The 25,959-nt window shown below is 37.2% G+C and overlaps 1 protein-coding gene across 1 annotated transcript; it reads left to right on the top strand.

Moving 5' to 3' along the window:
• Positions 1–24,988, top strand: bckdk (branched chain ketoacid dehydrogenase kinase). Its single transcript, XM_079872296.1, has 11 exons — positions 1–462; positions 1,991–2,059; positions 2,352–2,462; positions 7,967–8,014; positions 8,889–9,008; positions 9,169–9,267; positions 10,246–10,319; positions 13,154–13,282; positions 18,274–18,363; positions 19,840–19,995; positions 23,552–24,988. Exons 1-11 carry the CDS (start codon positions 208–210, stop codon positions 23,694–23,696), a joined length of 1,296 nt encoding a protein of 431 aa, XP_079728422.1. The 5' UTR covers positions 1–207; the 3' UTR covers positions 23,697–24,988.
• Positions 24,989–25,959: the final 971 nt, after the last annotated feature.

The raw sequence follows: 25,959 nt of genomic DNA, 5'->3' as shown, positions 1-25,959 counted from the left end.
GATCGCTGATTGGCTGATCACAAGTGTCTTCAGATAAACACCACAAGAGACGGCATTTTTCACATCTAGTGATGTGATGGTGCTAGAGACATGCAGCCTTTGTGCACACATACACTAGCTTTTTGGATGGCGAGGTAGAACGGTTTTAACTTACAGACAAGGGATTGTTTTTGTTTGTTTTGTTATTAGGGTTATCAGAGTGTGAAAATGCGCGGACGCGTGACAGGCCAGGCCATGGAGCTGCTGGGCAGCGGCGGCTCCAGGATCAGCGTGACCAGGTTCTTTCTAGCCCCGTCAGCCAAAGCCTCCGCTCCGCAGTCGACCGGAGTAACGTTACACGGCATCGACAAAAGATTTCGATCTACATCGTCCATGTCCAGTTACTCTGAGCTGGCTCGGGAGCGGTCCAAAACCGTTACGTCTTTTTACAACCAGTCTGCCATCGACGCATCTGCCGAGAAGGTCAGTCACCATTTCCCGATGTGTTTGCATCAACTCCTGTCTCTTTAATCCCTCGATAATGGAGGTCGATACGCTTTGGTCTCCATCCATGATTTGGATGGCCTAATTAACCCACTTTTGACGGTTACTTGTGATGTCATCACACTGACCGAGAGCCTCAACTAACGTTACTCTGCTTCTAGTTTGTTGAGACGTTATATAGCCTCAAATTATTTTTCATTTCAGTGGTAAAATGGGTAAGGTAACATTTACTACCACATATGAGATTGCTGTAGTCATCCGGCGAAATTCCATTTAGCTATTTAGCTGCTAATAATCTCTATCACATAGCCTACACTGCTTCCAGTAACTATAAAAAAAATGAATGCCATATCCCCCAAATAATTTAACTTAATAATTTAAATGCATATAATTGCGTCAAACTTAACTTTCTGAGACATTTTTACAATTATCAGGTAGTGACAAGGTGATATTAGTGGATGTGTGAAGTCAGTTAACAACCAGAACGTGTTCACCTACATTTTGTTTTTTGGGGAAAATGGTGATTTAATAATAACATAATTTGTTCAGCAATGTTTAAACGTTTTACTTTACCCCCGTTGCCGTTGTCCAATAATACCCAATAACTGTCTTTATTGCTGGCAAACATCTTAGGTGTCAGCAGTTAAACAGCCATGAGGTCTACACACACTCACAGGTCTCACACACCAAGGGCAGTAGGCTTCAAAAATCGCACAACCATTTGACAAGTCAATTTTATTTGTTCTTACACTTGATTGCATGTTAAAAAACATGCGTCTGAATGTCCATCATGGTCTAAGTCGTGCAGGTTTGCACGGTATCCTTATGTAACCTGTCCTACTTTGAGCATCTCACTGGGACTGCGTTGGTGACTCAACAAAACCCAATGTGATTACTGTGCTCTGCCATTGCTCTTTTTGTACTAACAGGTTCATTATGTACATTTAAGTTAATCAATTGAATAGTTTGCTCAGAAATGGAGATTCTGTCATCATTTACTCACCCTCATGGAGCATTAAATGCATTAAACAACCATGTAGGAAGAGGAAGACTCATCATAGCCATATTCCAGGATGACAATGAAGAATCAATGTCACACATGAATTGGCACCTCTGAGTCTTTGGGATGTGCTGGAGGAGACTTACAGAGTGCTGGACAAATGTGCATGGCGTCACCGTTTTCACAAACTCGCATTTTCAGGCCCCCAAATACAGTTGTCGTGTAAATGAGCGGCCAAAACGCTCCGCTTTCCGTTTTTAGTTGAAAACTGCGTTGATTAAACGGCCCCTTAGTCACGATATCCTATAAAACTAAACCGATTTGGAGACTAAATTATACTTTTACAAAACAGACTGAAACTTTGAATCATAGACAGTTCAAATGAGTGAATTTTCTAAGAAAGACATCTTAGTTATTCATTTAAGAGTCTCTCAGCACGTACATCATCAAATCAAGCACTGCTATATTTAAAGTATGCTATTTTTAACAGCAATGTTCTCTTCACAGCCTTCTGTCAGACTGACACCAGCCACAATGCTATATGTAGGGAAGTCTCCTGATGGACAACATATCCTGGTAATTACACACTCCTGTCCACTGTCCTGCATTTATCCCAACCCACATTGGTGCTGGCCTTCTACAAAGTAGTCATTTGTCAGCACACAAACTTTATTTCATCATTATTGCATTGGAGATCACCAATCCTCTATATTTGTACTGTAGACTCCTAGATGATGCAGTGGTGGTATGTAAATATCATAGGATATGAGCATATTAATATACTATACTGTTAGTCTTGTTAATATCCTGTTAGTGTTGGAGGAAATGCTTCAGCTTTTTATTCTGTATGTCATTTGATTCATTGCAGAGCAGTGCCAAGTATCTGCACAAAGAGCTGCCTGTCCGTATCGCACATCGCATTAAGGGCTTCCGCAGCCTGCCCTTCATTATCGGCTGCAACCCAACCATTCTCCAAGTGGTGAGTTCCCCTACGTCTCTGTAGCCTAGGTTTTCTCTGTTATCATTCATTCTGTTGTGAAGGCTAGGGTTACCGTCTCTCTTGCAAGTTGGTTTGTTGGAGAAGCTCCACCCATGATACTCTCAGAGGGCATATTAGGTGATGAGGAGCTGGGGTTGGTTAACTTTGGCACAGTGATGGAGAACTGAACTATCCATGTTTGATTCAATGTCAGTGTTGATCAAAGCCCCTAGTGTTCTGCAGTGACGTCTTGCTGGTAGTCCTGGTATTGATTTGGGATGGATGGAAAGTGCTTTATCGATACATGCAGTGGGTTTATTCAGTGCATTGATAAGTTTGGTGAAATCCATCAGACCATGCAACTTTCCTCCGAAAAATCCACTTGCACTACCTTTCAAAAGTGTGATGTGAGCAAGATTTTTAAATAAATTACTACTTTTAGTTATGCAAAAATGCATTAAATGCTGTTATTTTGACAAATTTGAATACTAAAAAGAATTAGAGGACGACCAATTGATCGGTTTTGCCGATCACCATATTACGAAGAAACATATTAACAAATCAGAAACACGTCTGATTTCTGTTCTTTTATTATCGTCACTGTAATACATATTTTGTTATTTTGATTGGATAATCATCAAGTCTTCTAATAAGAAGCGAATAAAGCGGGAGTATAGGCCTACATATCATATACACGTGTCTAATTTCAATGCTATGGCCTTTGCCCTTTGTGTAGATATTTAAAGATGGCCGTCTTTAAGCATGACGTTTTGGATTTGTACCAATTTGCCAGCGTGGGCCAACCTGGTTATCTTCTTCGGAAAAATCCACTTTCGTTCGACCTCTAAAAATAATTATCACGGTTTCCCCAAAAATATGAAGAATATCACAGAAATAAATGACATTTTAAAATGTTTTAAAACAGAAAACTGTTTATTGTAAATTGTAATAATATTTCACAATAATGACTGTTTTGACTGTTTTTGATCAAATAAATGCAGCCTTGGCAAAGATTTCTTTCAATAGCATTAAAAAGAAATCGTAGCGACCCCAAATGTTTTGAATGGTAGTGTATCTTTTAGCACTCTTTCACTAAATAATTTTATGCTGACGGGTATTTGATAACATGTTCTGAAACCATGTTATTTTTAATGAATGTCTTCATGTGCTTTACTTCTGTGGTTCTGTTCTTCATGTTGACTGTAAACTGGGCTTACTGGCTGAATGGTTAGACACCTGCTCATGTTTTGTTTATAGTAAAAACTCCAAATAAAATCATGTTTTAAGAACATAGGAACTCCAAAGCTCTCGAATTATGTTGAAAAAAGTTAAAAAGCCTTTATTTTATTCATGGCTTAAACATTAAAATTGGTGACAGTTGCGGCTTTACATGCCTTCATCAGGGTGTGTGTAAAATCATGTTTTATTTGTGCACTGTATTATTCCTACATTTTGACTACAGTGGGGGCCACTACCACCAGTGATAAGGCTTCTGTTTTCCTTTTTTCTAATTTAATTATGATATTATTTATTACAATATTATTATTTTTGCTTCAATGACAGCAGAACTCAAGCTGCACAAACTCCATATTAATCCAGAATCATTCTCTAGAATATTTTCAGGTTTAGATTAGATTTCAATGTGGACTTTTGGACATGTCATGTTATGATGTCCTGGTCTGTGAGCTGTTCCTTTCTTCAAGACATAAATATAAATAACAAAAAGGACCATCAAAGTCAATCCTCATTTTCATGGTCCAGACAAACAAAACGACAATCAGCAAGTAATAAAGCCGAAAGAGGATCCATGTCCCTCCCCTTTCTCTTCCTTGTTTACTTCCTTCTGCAGTCGTCGTCCTCCTCCTGTGAACTTTTACCCACATCTGCCTAAAGAGAGTCTTGTCTACAGCTTGTTTTGTTTTCTTTGAAGGAGATTACCTCACCTAGGGTTTAGTATCGTTTGAATTTTAATAATTCTGATTCTGCTTATCGATTCCTAATTTCGATTCAGAGAAGGTTAAAAAAAAGAAACCTTGGAAATCATTCACATTTATTCTAAGTCAAAACATTTCATTGTAGCTGAATACCACGAACAAAAATCAACAGGCTAAAGAACACTTACTCAAGGAACTTTTTTCTATGGTTTAAAAAATACAATTAGCCTAATATAAATTTCAAGCATTATTAAATACAAGTAAACAAAAAATAACAAATAGACAAATTAGCAATTGCACAAATAAATACTACTGAACAAAGATATGATAAAGAAGAGATTAAGTGTTTTACGATTTTCAGGTATTTGGGTATCGAATCCCTGGTTTTTGGTTCTAAAATGGAACCGATTCTCGATACCCAACGCTAGAACTCGCCAGTTCAGTCCTGACATGTTCAGAACAATTCAATCAGCAATCTTTAACCCTTTCATGCATGAATTATGATAACCTCAGTCAGGATTTTTTTCCTATGTGTTTTTATTGCTCTTAGGGCATGAAAAACAAGAATTGATTTTAATTATTTTTTTACAAATTTTTCAAAGAGATCTTCAGATGTCCACTTGAGTGGACAGCATGCGGTTATGGTTTAAACTTAAGATATACTATATTAAATAGAATACAATAATCAAACAGATAAAGTATGTGAATTTAACAAACTAATCAATACAATTATATCAAATCATGTGAAAACTATAAAATATACACAAAAAATATAAATGCAAAATATTGCAAAGGCTTCATACAACTTCATACAAGTTGCACTTCGCGTATCTTTGATATCAGAACATGAGGACGTGATTCCATCAGAATTTTCTACAGCCTGTCAAGGTACAACTGTGGAAACCAGTCAGATGCTCCCTCCAGTGCACCAGAGTATGGAGATTTACCCTTATTAGCTGATAATTCTGATTATGTTCAAGATGGACATGCACATTTCTATCTGAGAAAACCTAGCGATACGTTTTTTTCAATCTCATCTGAAATGATCAGTGTCGGGGGTAACGCATTACAAGTAACATGTAACGCATTCAGATTACTTTTTTGATGTTACAAGTAAAGTAATGTGTTACAAGTAACATGCATTACCTAATCAGATTACTTTTTGATCTAACAAGTAATTAACTACAAGTAATGTGCATTACCTAATCAGATTACTTTTTGATGTAACGAGTAAAGAAACGCATTACAAGTAACATGCATTACGTAATCAGATTACTTTTTGATGTTATGAGTAAAGAAACGCATTACAATAACGCACATTACATCATCAGATTACTTTTTGATGTTATGAGTAAGGAAACGCATTACAAGTAACATGCATTACGTAATCAGATTACTTTTTGATGTTATGAGTAAAGAAACGCATTACATGTAACATGCATTACGTAATCAGATTACTTTTTGATGTTTTGAGTAAAAAAATGCATTACAATAACATGCATTACGAAATCAGATTACTTTTTGATCTAACAAGTAAAGTAATGCATTACAAGTGTCATACATTATGTAATCACATGACTTTTTTCGATGTCAATGAAAATTACATTCTAATAATACAAATACATTTATTTACAGTAAAAAAGTCACTACAGATTAAGTTTTTAAGTTTTAAGTTTCAAAAACAATATTCACATTATAATTATGAATTGTAGCTGAAATATAGCAATTGATGCATGACGTCCACTACAGTGGACATGTGATTAATCAGAGTTTTTACCTACAAGAGTCTCCTAGGATAGAAGGAATGGGTGGATATTCCGGAGTAACTTGGCATGTCTGACTGACCCTTGGCCATCTTGGTTTGAAGGGGTAAAAAATCGAAACACAACGACTTGCCACTTGGTTGCAATTTATAGGATGATGCACCAGGGTCCAATGAAGAGGCTGATGTGCAACTTTGCCATAAAAACCCGTGCACATTCAAGAAAATGCTTTTTTAATAGCTGTCCACTGTAGTGACCACTATGCGTGAAAGGGTTAAACTTAAATACTGCAGTTTATTAATCAGTGTTTCCCTGTAGAAGTATTATTAACTCAAAAGTTTGGGGTCAGTAATATAAAAAAATAAAAAAAATAAATCCTTTTATTCAGCAGTTGATCAAAAGAAACCGTAAAGACAAGAATGATTTCTGAAGAATCATGTGACACTGAAGACTGAAGCAGTGTTATTTAGTTATCATTGAGATACTGTTATAGTTCTTAATATTTTGAAATGGTGTTTATTTAATATTTTTAATGAGTTGAACTTGTACATCGTTAAACTTAATGAAAATTAGAAATGTTGCATTGGCAACTAGCTGAAATAAATTAGGTTTAAGATTAGTTTATTTTTTCAAGGGACAACTTTTTTAATGGTTTTAGTTTTAGTTTCAGATAACTATAATATGCCTGACTGAGTAAATAATGTACATTATATTTTAAATTGTTTTAAAATTCCACAGTATTACTGTTCTTGCTGGGGTTTTTTTGTTTTGTTTTTGATAAACTAACATTTTGCATTTTGCATTTGTTAGGTAAGCCTAAAATACATTGTTCAAAAACATTACAAAATCTTACCAAACCCAATCTTTTGAAAAGTAGTGGATGCCATTTTCGATTATCAAATATATTTACCTCTATAGTTTTACTAGGAAACAGGAAAAAATACTGATTAAGAAATTATTTTTTAGGCTATAATCGCGACATACAAACCATTAAAAGTGAAAACTGGCAAAAGTCAGTTGTCTTCTCCGTAGGGGTGTAACAATATCGCGTCACAAAATATTGGAATACAAAAATGCAACAATATGTATCGTGGGAAGTTTTAAGAGTTTTAGTGTCAGTACTACATTAAACTACTAGGCTATATATAATGTTGAATATAATTTATAATAATGCAATGGGGGAATATGTGCGGGTCCTGATAATGCCAAATGTCTTATGTTACCAGTAAAAAGTGGCCTCCATTATTTTAAATATATCTAATCAGTGAATGAGTGCAAGCATATTCGTCTGAAATAATTCTGTATTTTCAGATTCAGAATTTTTATTTTTATTCTGGTGTCACCACTGTCCCGTGCATTGCGTTACTAGCACCAAGTCCAAGCCTATTCATTTGCACCCATAATGTAAAATCAAATTTAGGATTTTAATCAACAGTACATTTTTTGTTAACTTTTTATCATATGTCTTGGGAGTATCGCAATAATATCGTATTGTGATATGTATCAAATCGCAACATGAGGGTATTGTTACACCCCTACTTCTCCGTTAAGATCATTCAGGACCTTTAGCACATTTATGCGTTTTCCAATCACTCCTCCTGTCTTCTTATTGACATTTGTTCCTCGAATCCATAGAAGAATGTAAGCCATGTGGCTCGTGGAGGGTTTGTGAGGGGCCAGGAATGGGGTTCAGGGAAGGATGAAGCACACAGGCCTCTGGGAACACCAGCTCCAGGAACCGCACCACTGCACATTTGTTACCCATATATTGTACTCATCCATTCTCTCTCTCTCTCTCTCTCCACAGCATGAGCTTTATATCAGGGCCTACCACATGCTGAGCGACTTCCCAGCTGTAAGTTCAAGTTGACCTGTACATATGAATTCATACACAGCTTAGTCAACTGTTGACCAGCTTGCACATTTCTATAAGTAATTCTGTAACCTGAGAAGCCTGTGAGTTTAGTGTACTGATTCTGCCGTTGTAGAAGATTGTGTGTGTGGAGTCTCGCCTCTCACCAGTGAAACATTAGTCTTTGTTGACTGACTCACCGACTACGTAGAATGCTGACTCATGAATGTCAAATGCAAGTTTGTTTATGGTCAAATTAAATAAAAATCCCCATTTTGCACAATATCTGCTAACTGGAAAGATGAGGCAACTGAAGGGATTACTTTAGTTATTTTGGTGGCTTGTGCATTATGAGTCAAAATTTTGGACACAACTAATCATTTTTTGTTACTATTGCCACTTTTTTCCCCCCTTATTTTAGAGAAATAGTAAAGTCATCCAAAATATGACATGACACAAATTAACACTGCAGTTCAAAATGTTGTCTTAATAAACGTTATATTGAAGCAGCTCTCTATTCTCTGAAATTCATTATCCAAACCATCCATTTCAAAAACTGAATTAATAACTTTTTTAAAATATTTTTTTGTAAGGAAATTTGTTGAAGTGCTTTCAAGCATTTAAGTACAAACTTTAGATAAAAAGATCATGAGAAACATTCATTAAATTCATTAAAATGTGTCCAACCATTTTCCACTAGAGTAACTGGATCAGTTTATTAGTTTGGGATGAAGCCACATAAGCAGAATAACAGCTAAGACAGATCACCACTCCCAGGGTTCATTTAGCTATAATGACTGTAAATTGTCTATTATATTTGAAAAAATACCATTTAATATTGTTTAGCTAACCTTTCCACCAATGTTTTTATCTTCAGATTAAAGACCTGGAGACTGAGGCCCGCTATAGCAAACTTGTAAAACAGCTTCTTGATGATCACAAAGATGTTGTCACCATGTTAGCTGAAGGATTCAGGGAATGTCGTAAACACATTGTGGTAAGATTTCCAAAACCCTAGTGTTTTGTTCACCCTCAGCAGAAGAATCTTACTATAGCATCTTTCTGCCTGGTTCATATACACATTAATATTGGTAATAATCAGTGAACCTGACCTAACTTTTTTTGTTGTTTTTTTGTTTTTCTCATTGTTTGTTCAGGACGAGACTCTGGTTCGCAATTTCTTGGACACAACGTTGACGTCTCGTCTGGGCATTCGCATGTTGGCCACACACCACATTGCCCTGCATGAGGAGAACGTACGTCTCTGGCTTACAATTATAGCACCTCATTTTCAGTTTCTTACTCAAGTCAAGTCTAGTCACCTTGCATTAGACAAATGAAAATGTGCTGTGAACATTATATCTATATTAGGAAACTTTCCAGTTCTCTTTAAAATACCCATGAGCACATGGACAGGACATCGCAGCAGTAAGAGCAATGCAGTCTTCAACCATTTGCCCAGTGACATAAGTGTCTCGGACAGGCAGCCAAGTGGGCCAACGATATTTTTGCATGACCCACGTGCACAAACTAAATATACAAATGTACACTCCCACACTCATCTGCGATCTTCAGTAGATTAATAGTTCAGCTCAGACATTTTTTGCCTGAGCTGTTATGCTGCGTTCACGCCATGTCGTAATTATGAGATGACAACACGTGACATTTTACTCAGAGCTGTTCACGTCTTTGGACTATGAATTATGTGTTTTTATGGCTACACTGTCAACGGTAAAATCAATCTGCAGCTCTCAGAAAATTCTGAGTTTACAATTACGAGTTCAACGAGGATGTGATCTCGTAATTACGGTCATTCTGACATGACACGAACACACCTTTAAGTTTGACTCGAAACAGCTATACGTTATAAATAAATAATACAATTCTACGTTTGAAGCCGTCATAAAATAGTACTTGGCATTGTGATGATACGTTGATAAAGTTGTGATGTTGCTTGAATTACTGTATTGATATCAGACATACTGTATGACATGCCATAAATTGCTAAATCATCTAAATTGCTCCTATCATAAACAGAGCTGACTACAACAGATGCCCATCTGCTTCTGTCGGGTTTTTTTTTTTTTTTAAATCACACTAGATATTTACAGTATAAACATTATCTCTTCCTGTGTTGTAGCACTGTTTACATATAGTCACCAAGCCCTATTATGGATGCTTACTGTATGATTTTTGTGTCTTGACAATTTTCTGTTTTCTCTGCTCTATTTCAGGCTGATTTTGTTGGCATTATATGCCGCCGCCTGTCGCCTAAAAAGATCATCGAGAAGTGGGTTGACTTTGCTCGGTGAGTATGTCGTCCGTTCTTCTGTTTGCCATCCGCTTTTCATCCTGCCGTCTGTTTACATATGTGAGTGCTTAAGACTCGAGGACTATTTTAAGAGGTTTTTGAAAAGCTTTTTGTTCTGTTATCAGTGCAGTCAGCTCCATTTACAGCAGCGCGTGTGTGTGTTTGTGTGTGTTTGTGTGTGTGTGTGTGTGTGTGTGTGTGTGCTTGCGCTCCATTTGTCGAAGAAAAGGATCAAAGCCCAGATCTCATTTGTGATTTACCAAGATGAGTGTTAAAGGTCACTGTCAAGCTACTGTCTAACATTTGCTGTGGGAGCAAAACGCGTATTTACTTATTCGACATGAGTTAAATGTGTCAACAGTCCAGGAATGATTTGCAGTGCATGTAAACACTTTACTATGGTTATAAATTTATAGAGGCGTAATTTCAAGCTATTATTCCAAAGTAGAAAATTAGAGTAAAACGATTTACAAGATTTTTTTTTTATATATAACACTTAGTTTTAATAAATGATTAATACGTTTTTCTGGTGCTTGTAGGTACAGTATGATATTGTAAAACTGGGCCAGCAGAAATAATCCTTATTGTTGACATTCAAAGTTTTCATAATGTTGCTGCCCATGTCCTGAGGATGGCTGTATGAAACAACTCAAACACTGATGTCTTATGTGTTGTAAATTGTTGGGGTCATGTCCCACCCGCCCCGTGCGCAAATTATGCCTGTCTCGCATATTTTCCTCCTATAAATCTCTGTTGAAAAGAATCAGGTCACAATGCAGGCTGTGTACAGTATGTAGTCACAGGTTTCATGCTCGCGCCCTTGAGGAATGTGCAGTTGCTAAAGCTTCATGCGCCTGCACCGTCACCCTTATTTTACTTCACTGCGGATTCCCAACCAATTGCTTCGTCCCAATTCACATACTATCTCTCCTAAATAGTATTTAAGATTAGAATTAGTGCGTCCCAAATCATAGTATGTTGAAATAAGTATTACAAATATACCAGAATGGTCGTCTATTTCTGGTTAGAATTGCAGATCTGTGCACACTCTAACGGCTAATATTTCCCACAACCCATTGCGCATTAGACGAGAATTTGATAAGAACTACAAACACTAATAAAAAGTGTTACAAACCACTAATGTGGCAGATGTGTGAGATGTTTAAGTAGATAGGTTTTGACTCATGATTAATCATTTGGTCATGAACTTTTAAATGGGTCATTAAACACTTGAGGAGAGTCTCTGCATGAAAGATCCACGACTGGCACATCAACGCTCTACTACATTTCCCTCTGTTATGGTAAAAAATGAAATGAACCTGAATGTGGAGGGTTTTAACTGTGACGAGATGATGGACGGCAGTTTAAAGGATGATAGGATGCAACAGAGCTGTCCGTTAAAGACGTAATAATTTAAAGTATATCATTTTAGTGCCAAGTATAAGTAGGCGAATTGGGACGCAGCAATTAAACTTGATCTTTCATCCTGAAAATGGACAGAGTATGTCTGTATTCTCATTCCGATCGAAGATCAGTTTCTCCTTGTTTATACAAAACACACTTTCGACATAGTCTGGTCCTGTTTGCAGCATATTCTGGCCAGTAATAGTGTATTCAGTCTCCCTTTTCAGGGAGGATTTAACTGAAATAATTATCTACTTTCATTATCAATTAGTTCTTGCAGTCCTAACAAAAGCGCTCTCCTGGTCTTCTAAGAGTGAAGGTCAGACTGCTCTGCTCCTGATTGTCTCATGATTAACAGATGCTGCGTTAGCAAAACTGTCCTGTTCCTCTTCACACTGGGATGATCAAAGCGTTCCCTCAAAGACCAGACCGAGACCAGAATTTACTGGCTATAAAAGAGATGCTCTCATTAATTATTGTCAATATTATTTCTAAAATGGCTTTAAATGAAATGGCAGGCAATCATTCAGTATATCCACAGCAGCACTTGCAGAACCTGTTGAGGCAGAGCCAGTAGCCTGTGCTTAGTATTCGCTGTATGCTATTTTGTTTGATTTATTTACAATATCATAGGTTTAAAAACAACTGAATTCGTTTTTTAATGAATTTTTAAAACATTTTGATCGAAAAGCTTATGATGAAATGTGTGAAATAGTTTTTTTGGGGGGAAATAATTTCTTTACAAGACTGACATTCTAATTGACATTTTATTTGTTGTTTGATTGAATGATAGTACAGAATTAATAAGTGTTAGATTGAGTCTCCAGGTCAGAAATATTAGAGCCGATGCCGAATCCTGTCAGAAGATATCCGTTTTATCTGCTATCTAAAACCTGTCAACAGCCAGTCTTTTCTGGTGCCCTAAATCAGTGTTTGGTATCCAAAAATTGGATTAAAGGGGTCCTATTATGTTTTTTTATTTTTTTTTTAACTTTTTTATTTTAGTTTAATGTTGCTGAAAAAGCATGAAAAAGGTTTGCAAAGCTACAAAATCACTCCAAAGGGAGTTATTCTCTATATCAATTTGCACTGTTTCTGAACTCTCTAAAACGCCTCCATTGTAGTCTTGGTTGACCAATCACAACACACTGGTCCAGCCCGCCAATCAGAGCACAATGCGTTTTTTCATAGCGACAGGAACTAAAAGCGTTACTGACAGACTGGAAAGAGAGGCGCTGCAATAATGTAATATATGTGAAACAATGTTGTTTTTTATTTTATTTTGAACATTCAGGCAAAGTCAAGGCTTTGAAAATAGGGCATAATGGGTCCCCAGTATTCTATCAGCCTAAGAGGTTGACTGAGAAAGATGATCTGTCCAAACTTGACTGGTAGTGTAAATGTCTCAATGCCTGTGTTCCCTGCAGACGGCTCTGTGAGCATCAGTATGGGAATTCTCCACGTGTTCGCATCAACGGCCATGTGGCGGCCCGCTTTCCCTTCATTCCACTGCCTCTGGACTACATCCTGCCTGAGCTGCTGAAGAACGCCATGAGGTAACGTTCCTGTCACATACAGATCAAAGACGACACATTACACGCCTCCTGTTCTACTATGCTATCTTTAAGCTGCAGTCGGCAAGTCTGGCAGATTGAGGGGACTTAGCCAAAATTTTGAATGTTTACAACTCTCATGCCCCTCCCCCACTACCAGCGAGCACCCTCCCGTCGAGTTCGCGCTCGTCAGTGCGTGTGCACCAGATTTTCCGTGAACGCGCCCGTCTCTTCAGCAACGATCAACACCATGGACTCGGAGGTTGGCTGTCCTGGCTAATCTACCCAAAGATAGCTTGTTAGTAGATTTTCTCTCCGCCATCACGCTTCGTACAATCCAACACACCTGCGAACTTCAGGCATGTGCATGTGATATTGTAACGTGCGCGAGGGGGGAGGGGGATCTGTGGCGTGTGCATGAACTGTGATTGACACACAGCCCTGCGCTGATTGGACCAGAAAAACCGGGAGCGGTGGATTTTTGCCAAACAAATAACAGGTGGAGGGAGAAGCGCAGGTTTTTTTCTAAAACCGGCTGATTTATGTTGTTCTGTCGGAGCATAGTGTCGGTTTCAGTGAATATGATCAAAAAAATCTTGCCGACTGCAGCTTTAACTATCTAATCCTGGTGTGACAGTCAGATTTGCTGTTGATGCAGTTGTATTATTTGGACTGTAGCAAGTTTAGACAACATTGAACCATTATTACTGTAATGAAGGGAATTCAGTTGCTGCAGTAACTATGACCCAAATATATGTGTGAGAAATGTTGCCTGTCCGTCAGTGCATGAAGGAGTTATTGTATTGTGACCTTGTGTGAACACAATAGCCTTCGGTGAAACGCCAGGAAAAACAAGTCATTTCAATTTCAGGGATGTTATGCAGGAAGCCTGGAATTTGAAACTTTTCCTGGTTGTTGATTGTTGGGCATTTGCTGTTCAATCTGGCGCAGTTATGGCAAGCATTCCGGCACACTGAACTTATGAAATGATCATTTAAAAGAAAAAAGAGAAATCTAAGGCACTGAAGAAAAGTCTTTATCATACGAGGCTTATAATGTCTTCAAATATTTTAATATAGTGAAAGATATTATAGTTAGATAAAACTAAGAAACAGTAATAAGGAATGCAAACAAAATAATATATATAAATAAAATCTGTTAAGATGACATTAAAGTATTAAAAGAATGTTAAGGTTGCTTAAATGGTTTTGCATAATACATTTGTCTTTCTTTATTTCATCATGATTTATGGTGTCAAACTCATTTTGAAATGACATGACTGGTAATTATTGATATACAGTAGTGGCCAAAATTGATGTCTAGAGGGGATATTTGTTTTTTATGACCCAGGAAGTTTAATTAAACCGTCAAAATATGAGGAGATTTAAATATGAAGGAAGAACAAAACACTAAACTTGGTTAAGGGATTTATCTCACAATTATTTGGCAAAAAAGCAAGCTACAGGTTTCATTTTAGTGTGCAAAAAAAGCAAAAACTAAACTCACAGGAAACAGCATACATTAACCACAACATAATCACTTAATAGTATTTTTTTTTTGGTTCTCTCTTGTTTTTGCATATGTAGTTCATTTCTTTGTATGACATTTGACATGTTTCATTGCGTTATCACAAAGCAAGTGACTCCAAGCAAAACTACACACTATGCTTACAAAATCTTTAATAATTTTACAAATCTTTAACACATTTTTAATAATATTTGAATAAATGGTGAAGATATAAATTTTCCTAGACTGGACATCACTTTTGGCCACTACTGTGTACAAATAAATCTTTAAAATTAAGGATCTTCACCTGTCCCTCCACCTGTTACTAGGATAATAATTCTAAAAAAATTAATTATGAAGAATGTTAAGGTTATTTGAAAGGTTTTGCATAATACATTTTTTTCTGCAAAAAAATGCTTTTCTTACTTAGTATTTTTTTGTTTTCAGTCCAAATATCTATAAATCCTTAAATCAAGATGCATTTACTAGATGAGTAAAATGCCATCAGATATTATGTCTTGCTCATTTTGAAACGGCTTGATTGGTAATTATTGATTTGGTTGGTTATTTTGCTAATATTATCCTTTCAGGTCTTCTAAACTTGTATTATTTGAGCTTGCTTAGACAAGAATCATTGGTCATTTTTTTCACCTGCTGAATAATGAATAACTGGTGAAAGTATCCCATGGATACCATTACCACGTAACAGTGCCCTTGCAACCACCCAGGATACCCTAATAACCATATAGCAACGCACTAAAATCCAACCACAGCACCCTATCTTTGTGGCATTGAGGTCTGCATGTGCAAACAACACCTTGAAAGCTGAATTTCTGGTTATGGGACCTATCCTAGTACACCCCACACACACCCACACCCTCTCTGTGGATATTTTGCAGTCTTAGCAACGTTCGTATAAGGTCACCCATCTGTTGTTACTGGTGTTGCTGACACTGGCTGCCGGCCAAGTTCAGTCCAAGTTCAATGTTACGATACAGGTTTTCTATGATAATCCCAAAATTCTTCAATTAAAGCCTCTCAAAATAATACAGTCTGCTGAAACCAACTTGTATATTTTACCATATATAAATCTCCATACCTGCATTATAATCCGTGTGGAGCGGCCTGGAGGTCTATATCTTTTTATATATAAAATATATATATATTTTAACAAATGAGGTAGAAACCTTAAATCCGAACCAGCCTCACGTTGTTCACAGATGTAAAAAAAAACATGATGTCGTCGTTTATGGTGAAAAATAAGTCTGATTCATTCCTCCACTTTTAAAATGAAAAACAAAATGTTTGCATTTAACTCTTTCAAAAGAAGTCTAGTATAGAGAAAACATTGCATTGGCCACAAGATTTAAACCTAACATGAGACTAATATAAAAAAATATATAAAATATAAAAAAATATAAAATATAATATAAAAAAAAAGGACAAAATCTTGTCTGTGCAAGCATGTATGTAAAGCCATTCAACTCTTGATTTTCACACAATAGGATCAAGTGTGGAATGGACTGTTTGAAAAGAATAACATGTTTTTGAATAGAATAACTTGTTCTCGTAGTTCTTTACACTTGGATCAGACTCCTCTTCAGACAGTCATTAGAGAACAGTATGTTCCTGGCAGAAGGGCAAGTCACAGTTGGTTTATAACAGTACAGTTCCCTCTACTGAGAGCGTCCCGAGACACAGTGATCCTCATCACATCCCTTTCCTCATTCATTTGATTTCTGTATTCACTTTATTTCAAATGGGTAGGGACAATGGCACCTTCAAAACATTGAAAAAGTTTTGCTTTGAAAATTTATTTGGTTATATTCAATTCAACTCTCTATATAGATTTAGCATGTTATTGAATATGGCAATTTTAACATTGAGCTAATTTTTTTGTAAATTTGGAGTGCTGTCAGTACAGAGAACAACGACAGAAATCGGTGTTGCCTACACCGTGTTATCCTCTTTTTAAAATTTGCACCCTGTTGACTTAAATGAGGCAGTTTTAAACCTGCTTTTAGCCTCTTAACATCCTTGATGTGTCATTACAAGTGCACAGCCATGTGAGTGATTCCTTCAGAGTGAACACGGTGAATCTGACTGCAGTAGATGTGCAAGATATGAATAAAAATGAAGTTAATTTGGCCAGCGCTCATACCTGTATTTATTTCCTGTTTTCGGTCAAAGTCCACAGTAGTCGATTGTCGAGTTCACGCGCGTGGTCATAGGTAACTAAGCAACAGTGGAGAACTCGACAATCGATTACTGTGGACTTTGACCGAAAACAGGATGTAAATACAGGTATGAGCGCTGGCCGAATTAACTTCATTTTTATTCATATCTTTCACATCTACTGCAGTCAGATTCACCGTGTTCACTCTGAAGGAATCACTCACATGGCTGTGCACTTGTAATGACACATCAAGGATGTTAAGAGGCTAAAAGCAGGTTTAAAACTGCCTCATTTAAGTCAACAGGGTGCAAATTTTAAAAAGAGGATAACACGGTGTAGGCAACACCGATTTTTGTCGTTGTTCTCTTATTGACAGCACTCCAAATTTACAAAAAAATGAGCTCAATGTTAAAAATGACCGGAGTTCTCCTTTAATGTATTTGGACTTGGAGGACTTGATCTGCTGCGCTGCTGCTCTTGATTATTGCTGGTGCTTTAGAGCAAGTATGGACTTGTTACTGCTAACAGATACTCATACACACTGCTGTGAGCATGTAAGATATGCTGCTGCTGCATGAATAGACATATAAATCAACATAGCAGATCTAGGCGGGTGGAGCTGGGGGAGGTGGAGGATTTCAGGACTAGGGTCGGGTACCGAAACCCGGCGCCAATGTGTAACCGGTATGTAACTGGACCGAATCAAAACGCAGATTTCAGTGCCTCATTTTTCTGTGCCACTTAAATGCCTGAACTGTCAATTAAAAAATATATTCAACGACATAACACCATCATCACCGCATGTAATCGCTAGTTAACCCTTTACAGAGCCAGAGACAGATGCACTCAGCGCTGTCATATATCACAACTGTTCAGTGTTTTCAACCACATAAGGTTTATTTTAGGTTTCAGACATTTAAATACTCAAGTACTAGCAAAACAATACATTTATAGTTTGTAAAATATAAATTGATGTCTATGGAAGCGGCAACAACAATCCTTTCAATTATAAATTGATGACGTGTTTAGTTACACATTGTGTAGGTAACTAAAATTTACCCTATTCCTCTCACACTGCACCGGCCACATTCATGTATTTCGTGAGAAGCGGATGAATTGACGTGTTGTAAATCTGACAGATTCAATTCTCACAGCTATAAACATGACGTTGTTCTTCTTCCCCAATGGGTTTCGCGTCACTGCATTTAAGTGTTTGTCTCGAGGTCATGGTGCAAAGGACCCTAGGTTGATTTTACGCCGAACCATCCCTTTAAATGAGATTACTCATGAGAGGTTTCTTTTTGATCCTCAGGGCCACCATGGAGAGTCACTTGGACACCCCTTACAATGTGCCTGATGTGGGGGTCACAATTGCCAACAATGAGACAGACTTTGTCATAAGGTGAGTCTGTAAACGATTCTAATGCCATTGAACCACGTCACACAATCTGTACACATTATACATTAATGTATGAGGTTACATACACATGAGTTGGGAATAACAAAAAACATGTTCCAAACTGACCATTCACACTAAAACATACAGATTTATCAAATAAAAAAAGGCTTTTAAAGGAGTTTTTGTGCTGTTTGGAGTTCAAAAGGAAAGAGATCTGAGTCAGGTGTGCCAAAACTATCTTGATTGTTGGCTGTCTGAACGAAGTCTGTACATGAACACTTAGGAGTTTAGGTGTGGTTGTTCTGCTTTGAACTCAGAAGAATGGAATTAACGCTTTTTCCTGGAAATGCTGGATAATTTGTTGAGACATTAGCATCCATAGTGAAGCATTTAGTTGTCAAATATTTGCACAGAGACCTCATCATGTGGAGTGCTGTCTTTATAACCATGTCCATTATCCTGCTGTGCACACTCAGCAGTGCGCTTAAAACCTCTGTCGACACTGAGCAAATTTACCCATGGACAATGTTTATTTTACCATAAACTCGTTGTCTTATTGATAGCATGAACCTCAATGCTTCGCACCGACTGTGTTTCAGTGGCATTTAATGGACGTCTGAAATGAGGAAGCAAAGTCCTCTGTTTTTGGTCCAGTGTAAATCCATGCGCCATTTGATGTGTACACAGTTTAGAAAGTTAAAGGCTTATGAAACATGATCATTTACCTTATGCTGGGTTCAGACTACATGATGTCAGCTCGATTTTGGCAAGGAAAGAACAAGACCCTTATCTGACAAAATTATTTGACAAAAAATGAACAAACCGAAAGCTCACAGTAAAAAGCATACTGACCACAACATAATCCCTTATTATTATTTTGTTGGTTCTCTGCAAAAATATGAAAAATATAGTTGGAGCTGATAGCCTTGTGGGCAGGGCTCTCTCTCTCTCTCTCTCTCACTCTCACTCTCGCTCTCACTCATTTACTTTGCTTCCTGGCAGTTCTCTCTACTTCCTATCTCAATAAAGGCAAAAAGTAAATATTACAATAAATAAATATGTATTTACTATTGCAGTGAAAACCTATTTTGTCCAGCTTATTTTCTTACTACTAAATTGGCTATTATTTTTATTGTCACCTTCATTTTGGATCAGTACTCCACAAATCCTTGGTAAACACCAAGCATGTATAATGATGGTGCGGGCACAAATTTTCACCTTTCATTTAACCACACTAAATGAAACCACTCGCTCGCTCAGATAATTTCAAGCTCATTTTGATTCAGAAAGCTGTGATGTTCGAGTTATCTCTGTTAGTCCATTCACCTCCACTAGTTTGACTCCTGATGACTGATTTTCATTATAACATATTTTTTTATACGAATTGTTTGAGGAACCATTTTTGCAAATGATGTATGTGCATTACGCAAGCAAATGAAACTGGAAACTAAGCAAAGTGATGTTGAACTGATTTTGTAGGATCTCCGACCGTGGTGGTGGCATTCCTCACAGCATTCTGGAGAAAGTGATGGATTACCACTTCAGCACAGCTGAACAGAGCACACAGGATCCTCGCATGAGCAACCTTTTCGACAGCATGACCAACAGCGGCCCCCAGTCCGGACCCATGCATGGGTAAGCGCAGATGGATCTAAATCTGTACCAAAACAAGCTGCTTTAAAATGTTGGTGCTTTGGTTGATTTTACATAAATGATTGATGTGCTGTTTGGGAACATGTTTCTCTTTTGCATCTGCAAAATGCTTTTCACCTCTTCGCATGTAAATATTTGCATCTTGTCCACATGCGGCGGCTGACTTTGCAAGATTCTTTGCATTCTTGCAAGACCAGAGTAATAGCTAAAGTGGCCTGCACATGATCCAGATTCAGCCAGTTCTTTCTGGATCTGCAAGTCTTTGGAGTATAGTGTCACACTGCCCTCTGAAGAACAGATGCCAACTGTTAGGTTTGGGCGATATGACCAAAATCTTATAACATGATATGAGATTTTATTTCTCGATAATATATGTCACAATATAGTAGGGGTGCGGGAAAAAATTGATTCATATATGAATCGCGATTCAATCTTCTACCGATTTGCATCGATTCACAAATTTCAAACATCGATTTTCTAAAGTGTCACACTTAGTTAACTTCGTGGTACTACTTAAAGGGTTAGTTCACCCAAAAGTGAAAATTCTGTCATTACTCACCCTCATGTTGTTTCAACCCTGTAAACTTTCGTTCATCTTCGGAACACAATGTAAGATATTTTTGATGAAATCTGAGAGCTGTCTCACTCCTTCAGAGGCTTCTAAGTAATTTCATTCTGCCGGCACAGAAAAGTTAATAAAGACGTTGTTAAAATAGTCCAGGTGACTACAGTGGCTCAACCTTAAGTTCATCAAGCGACGAGATTGCATGCATGTGAGGCGAAAAGTATTAAAACAATCTCGAATTCAGTTCTCTTTCACAGCTACACACACACTTATGTCAAAATGCACATCGGGTGGACTGTGGAGTATTCAATGTAAAGTCTGTTATGTCCTACATGAAAACAAATGGGAGAAAATTGGATGTGTAACTGTATCCCTGCATTCATTCTTAAAGGCACAGCAGCCTCATAAACGTTTCATTAATGTTAATAATAAAAAAAAAAACACTCACTGGTTTTGGCAATCACTTTTTTATCTTTAATATGAATCAATTTATATTTAATTAACACAGTGAAAGTGAAGACTATACAGTGTTTGTGAAAAAGATGACGTCATGCATGCGCATGTGTATTGTGTTCAGTCTATTGGGACGTAGTGTTTCTTTCTTTTTTTTACGTTTATTTATTTCAACTACAAATGCTATTGTTTGTACAGAGTTTGTATTTTATTATAATTTTTTTACACATTTTCAATCCCTCCCCACCCAACCCAGAACAACCTGCCTTAGATGATGTTAATTAAACAATAATAGTACAAAAGATGATGAAAATAATAATAGTAATAATAGATACAGTATTAAAATGGGACATAGTGTTTCTTTACAGTGACATCGCCAACTACTGGCCTAGCAGCAGAATACATTGTTTTTAGTCGTTTTCTCTCGGATCCGTGTGAACGGGATGGTTTTGACAGCGTTGTCGTCTGTACGCAAAAAAAGCAAAGTTTTGACTACATCGTTGTCGTGCAAACATCCCTTATGGCGCTTTTTCACTGCATGGTACGGCTTGGCTCGGTTTGGGTGGGATTATAGACAGGTGGTACATGTCGGACCTCGTAATTACAGTAATTTCGACATGGTGTGAACCACCGATACTGACACATCTGGTTTTCACCCAACCGTTCACACTCACCATAACTAAGTCATAACTGACTGTGTTTATACTCTACACAATGGACATTTGATATAATTGCGAGTGTATTTTAGGGCTGCAGCTATTGATTATTTTTGTAATCGATTAATCTAGCACTTAATCGATCGATTAATCGGATATTTATTTTATTTTTTATTTTTAAACAACCAAAACAAATAATGCATAACGAAAATGATGTGGCTGTAAAATGATCAAGCATTTGGCTTTTATTTCTCAAAAAAAAAAAGAGATATTTATTCCAACTCCAACATTTGGCTCCAAAACTAAGCCTATTTATTGCAATTTTTACCCATTTAGTGTTTATAAGTGCCAGTGCCAACAATTATATAACAATACAGTTAAGTCAACTTACTGTAAAACATGTATAACATGTAAAACTATGAATACAAACTTAAATAGTAAAGGCCATTTGGCCTTAGTTTTGTCTTCTTAATACATTACAAAAAAAGGATTGCACCTTCTGAAAATTACCCACCTGAGAACAAAAATAAATGAATATAAAATATCAAGCCAAACAGGTACACAATGTATACAATTTATAAAAAAAATACATGTAAATAAAACAATTATAAATAAGAATCAGACTTTTTCAGCTGTAATCTCAAACCAAACATCAAAATGTACTTTTATAAACTTTTATAAACCCAGCCAGTATAATCACAATGAACACATCCAAAATAAAATCTTTAACATATATATAACAACTGCAAAGCGTCTAATTTGTAAACAAAATGATTTACGCACTAAATCCAATTGTTGTGAGGTTCGGGATGTGACGTCTGTTTTGAGAGTTTAAAAATATGCAAATTGTGCTGGAGTTTATGCTGGATTTAATGCGCAAATCATTTTGTTTACAAATTAGACGCTTTGCAGTTGTTATATAAATGTTAAAGATTTTATTTTGGATGTGTTCATTTTGATTATATTGGCTGGGTTTATAAAAGTTTATAAAATTGAAAGGAAATCTTTGCTTGGTGCATTTGGAAACAATGTTTATTTCTAAATGTAATCGCGTGCATCGCTGATGATTATACTGTCCGTGTGTTAAAAAAAAAAACTTAGATTAAACACACTCGCAACAGACACACCCCAAAGCGGAGACGTTACAGCGTTGCCAGCGGCACTGAGCGGAGTTTTGCCGCTGTAGTGGACATGCACCGTTATGGTGCGTTCACACCAAACGCGAATAGAGCGTCTGGCGCGAGTGATTTCAATGTTAAGGTAATGCAAAGACGCGTTTACTCTTGCCATCGCGCCAACTAAATTCAAAATGTATCACACGCTATGGTGTGCTTCCTGAACATTGAACAACGGTCCGTGTGAAACACTCAGATCCCTGCGCGTATAGTGCGCGTCATAGGAATTTAACGAGGCTTCGAGGCAGAGTTTTTGCCTCAAGGGATTTTTGTAATCGAGTTATTCGAGTAACTCGATGAATCGTTTCAGCCCTAGTGTATTTGTCCATTTAAGCGCAATAAGCCGTGAACGAGAACTGATTTCGGGATCGCATGCTGTCTGAGAGAGACGGCTTTCTGTGCTCGCCCTTCGGGTGTGTGTCAGCACTTCTTGTTGAGAACGACTTATTGCGACTCGTGCACATCCACTTTTTACCTGTTACGCGGATATATTTCCGATATAGCAAAGTTTGTAATGATAGGCGCTTTATATCAATGTTATGACTTGTATCCTCATACCGCCCATCCCAACTGGTAGTCTTGTCTAATTAAAAGAGTTTGTTTTCCTGTTTAGTGTTGTTTATTCAGTAATTAAGCTAAGTTTATTTGAGGCAACACATCTCAATAATGCTGCTTGTTTTCTCCTCCAGGTTTGGCTTTGGCCTGCCCACATCCCGAGCGTACGCCGAATACTTAGGAGGTTCTTTGGCCATCCAGTCGATGCAGGGCATCGGCACAGACGTCTACCTGCGCCTCCGGCACATTGATGGCAAAGGAGAAAGCTTCAGAGTTTGATGTCATGGTCTCTTCATAGAGCTTGTGGTCCGTCACCATGTTGAAGATATTACGCGGCGAAGTTGAACCAAAACCAGGACGTTCAACAGTTAGCCTTTCGCTCGTATTACTCACCCTCATTCACTGCATCACATTTCGGATCACGTTTTCAGCAGATTATAGGTGTCATGCTCAGGATTCACATTGCATTTTGTTTGTGTCGTTCACTGTGATTTAAAAAAAAAAAGAAAAAAGAAAAAGAAACTTTCAGCCTTAAGATTGCTAAGCGATTTCATGATTAAAATCCAGCATGTTACTGTCCAGCGTGGGACGAGTCCTTACATTTCAGACTCTTGCAGAAGATGCTCTCCTTCAGAAACATGAGTGAATTGTTCGAACTCTTTAAAGATGCAGGTTCACTCCAGCGGTGAATGCAGAAGCTCAGAAAGGCTGTTAGTAATCTTCTGTGAACTCTGACTAGAGGTCAGCTGCCTTATGAAAAAAAATTGTTAGTCTTTCTTCACACCAGTCTGATGTTCAGTTTTGACATTTCATATTGACCACATGAGCTTAAGAGTTTGTTGTAGATTTCATGCTTGAAATGGTTTGCAAAAAAAGTCTTTTGGGGTTAGCGTAGCGCAAAATATATTTGTTTTTGTCTCGTCATTCTCTCCAGCAAACAGTGTTTATAGAGATGTTCATATTTGAATGGATGTTTTTACACTCTTACCTAGTTGCACATGTGGTCTCTTGATGGGTTTTAAGTTCATGTTCTAAAAGGATGCCAACATGTTTGAGACTGAGATTTGTTTACCAGGATGGATTCGAAGTTGTCCCAAAATTGAAATGCTAATCTAACGGCTCAGTTCACACAGTAAAAGTAATCCGTAACATATTTTGTCCTGTAATGTTGTGCCTGTGTTTTCTTTTCTGTCCTTTTTTTAAATGACTTGCAAGAAAAGGAGCTTGTGTGTATTCAGCTCATCTGCAGATTTGTTGCCCATGTTTGCCCCCTACTGGTGGAATTTGAAAAGTATTGACTTTGACTTCAAAAACATGGACATACTGATGATGATTTAGTGTAAAGAATAATGTACTGTAGGTTTTGGGTGATTAAGAATGAAAATAACATGCACATATTAACATATTCCTTTGTTTATATAAAAGGCCATATTGTGGCATGATGCACCCAGAATGATATCTAGGATGGGATCATTTTTTTGAGTTCTTTCTTTTCCTTTTAATGTTGAGTTTGCGTTATATAGATGCCAAATACGCATAGTTTTTGGGCATTATAAAATTATGGATGAGAACATTTGTGTCTTTTTCCTTTTCTCAGTTCTTTGTTTTATATATATATATACTGATGTAAAAGTATTGTGAATTTTGACAGGAGTGAACTTGACATAAACAGACTATTACCGAAAAATAGTAGTAGTTACAAGAAAAATACAATGAAATGTATTAATTTATAATGGTGGCTTTAGCAACACTTTAATATAAGGTGATGTAGTTATACGATACTACATGTACTTTCGATATTAATGATTGTAAATTATGCATAATTGCAAGTAACTAACCCTAAACCAAACCCTAACCGTATGTAACTACGTCACCTTAAAATAAAGTGCAACCAATAGCCTATTTTTCTTTTCTAATTACTACAGACTGTACTATTTAAAATCTAACTGTGCTGTCAGCTGGAGAAAAAAATCTATTTTTAGATGGGATCCTCAGAAAACACCTAGCTAAGCTCTGTGAACAGCGCAAGGAGTAGTAAGGGGCTGGCCCATGTACAAAACTGGCCAATCAGAGAACGCTTTCTGCCTGTCACTCATTTTGCGTCTTCGGGACATCGGGGTGTTTGACGTCTTTGGAAAAAATCCCGCCTTTGCAGATAAAGCCACGGCTCAGGAGAGAGGTTTTAAAAATGGCAGAAGTTAGCAAAATGCATTCAATTAAACAAAAACGTTAATTATTATTTTTTTTTTAATAGCGACGTAAAAACAAAACTTCCAGCTGGGATAGAACCCTATGGATAGAACCGAACAGGCACACCCTCCTCACGTGATATACAACTTAGCAGAGATCACGTGACTTAAGTCTGAATCGTCTCCGCGAACCGGTTCTTTTGAATCTTTCGTTTCAAAGAACCGGTTCAAGCAACTGATTCAGTATTGGCATGGCATCCCGTTCTTGTCATAACGTTTCCATTGTTTACTGGGTTTATGTGGTTTTAAAAATATTGGTATTTCATGTTTCCTCAGACACGCTTTAGCTCAAA

The sequence above is a fragment of the Squalius cephalus genome (assembly GCF_949319135.1).
Source record: "Squalius cephalus genome assembly, chromosome: 5".
Classification (NCBI taxonomy): Eukaryota; Metazoa; Chordata; class Actinopteri; order Cypriniformes; family Leuciscidae; genus Squalius; species Squalius cephalus.
Note: the sequence above shows the minus strand (reverse complement) of the source record. Positions and strands in the feature narration are given on the sequence as shown.

What these genes read in the sequence shown, in the direction of transcription:
- bckdk (XM_079872296.1), top strand. Translation starts at nt 208, where the DNA reads ATGCGCGGACGCGTGACAGGCCAGGCCATGGAGCTGCTGGGCAGCGGC. An exon ending in ACCCAACCATTCTCCAAGTG is followed by an intron (nt 2,463 to 7,966) that starts GTGAGTTCCCCT and finishes CTCTCTCCACAG; the next exon opens with CATGAGCTTTATATCAGGGC. An exon ending in AATGTCGTAAACACATTGTG is followed by an intron (nt 9,009 to 9,168) that starts GTAAGATTTCCA and finishes TTGTTTGTTCAG; the next exon opens with GACGAGACTCTGGTTCGCAA.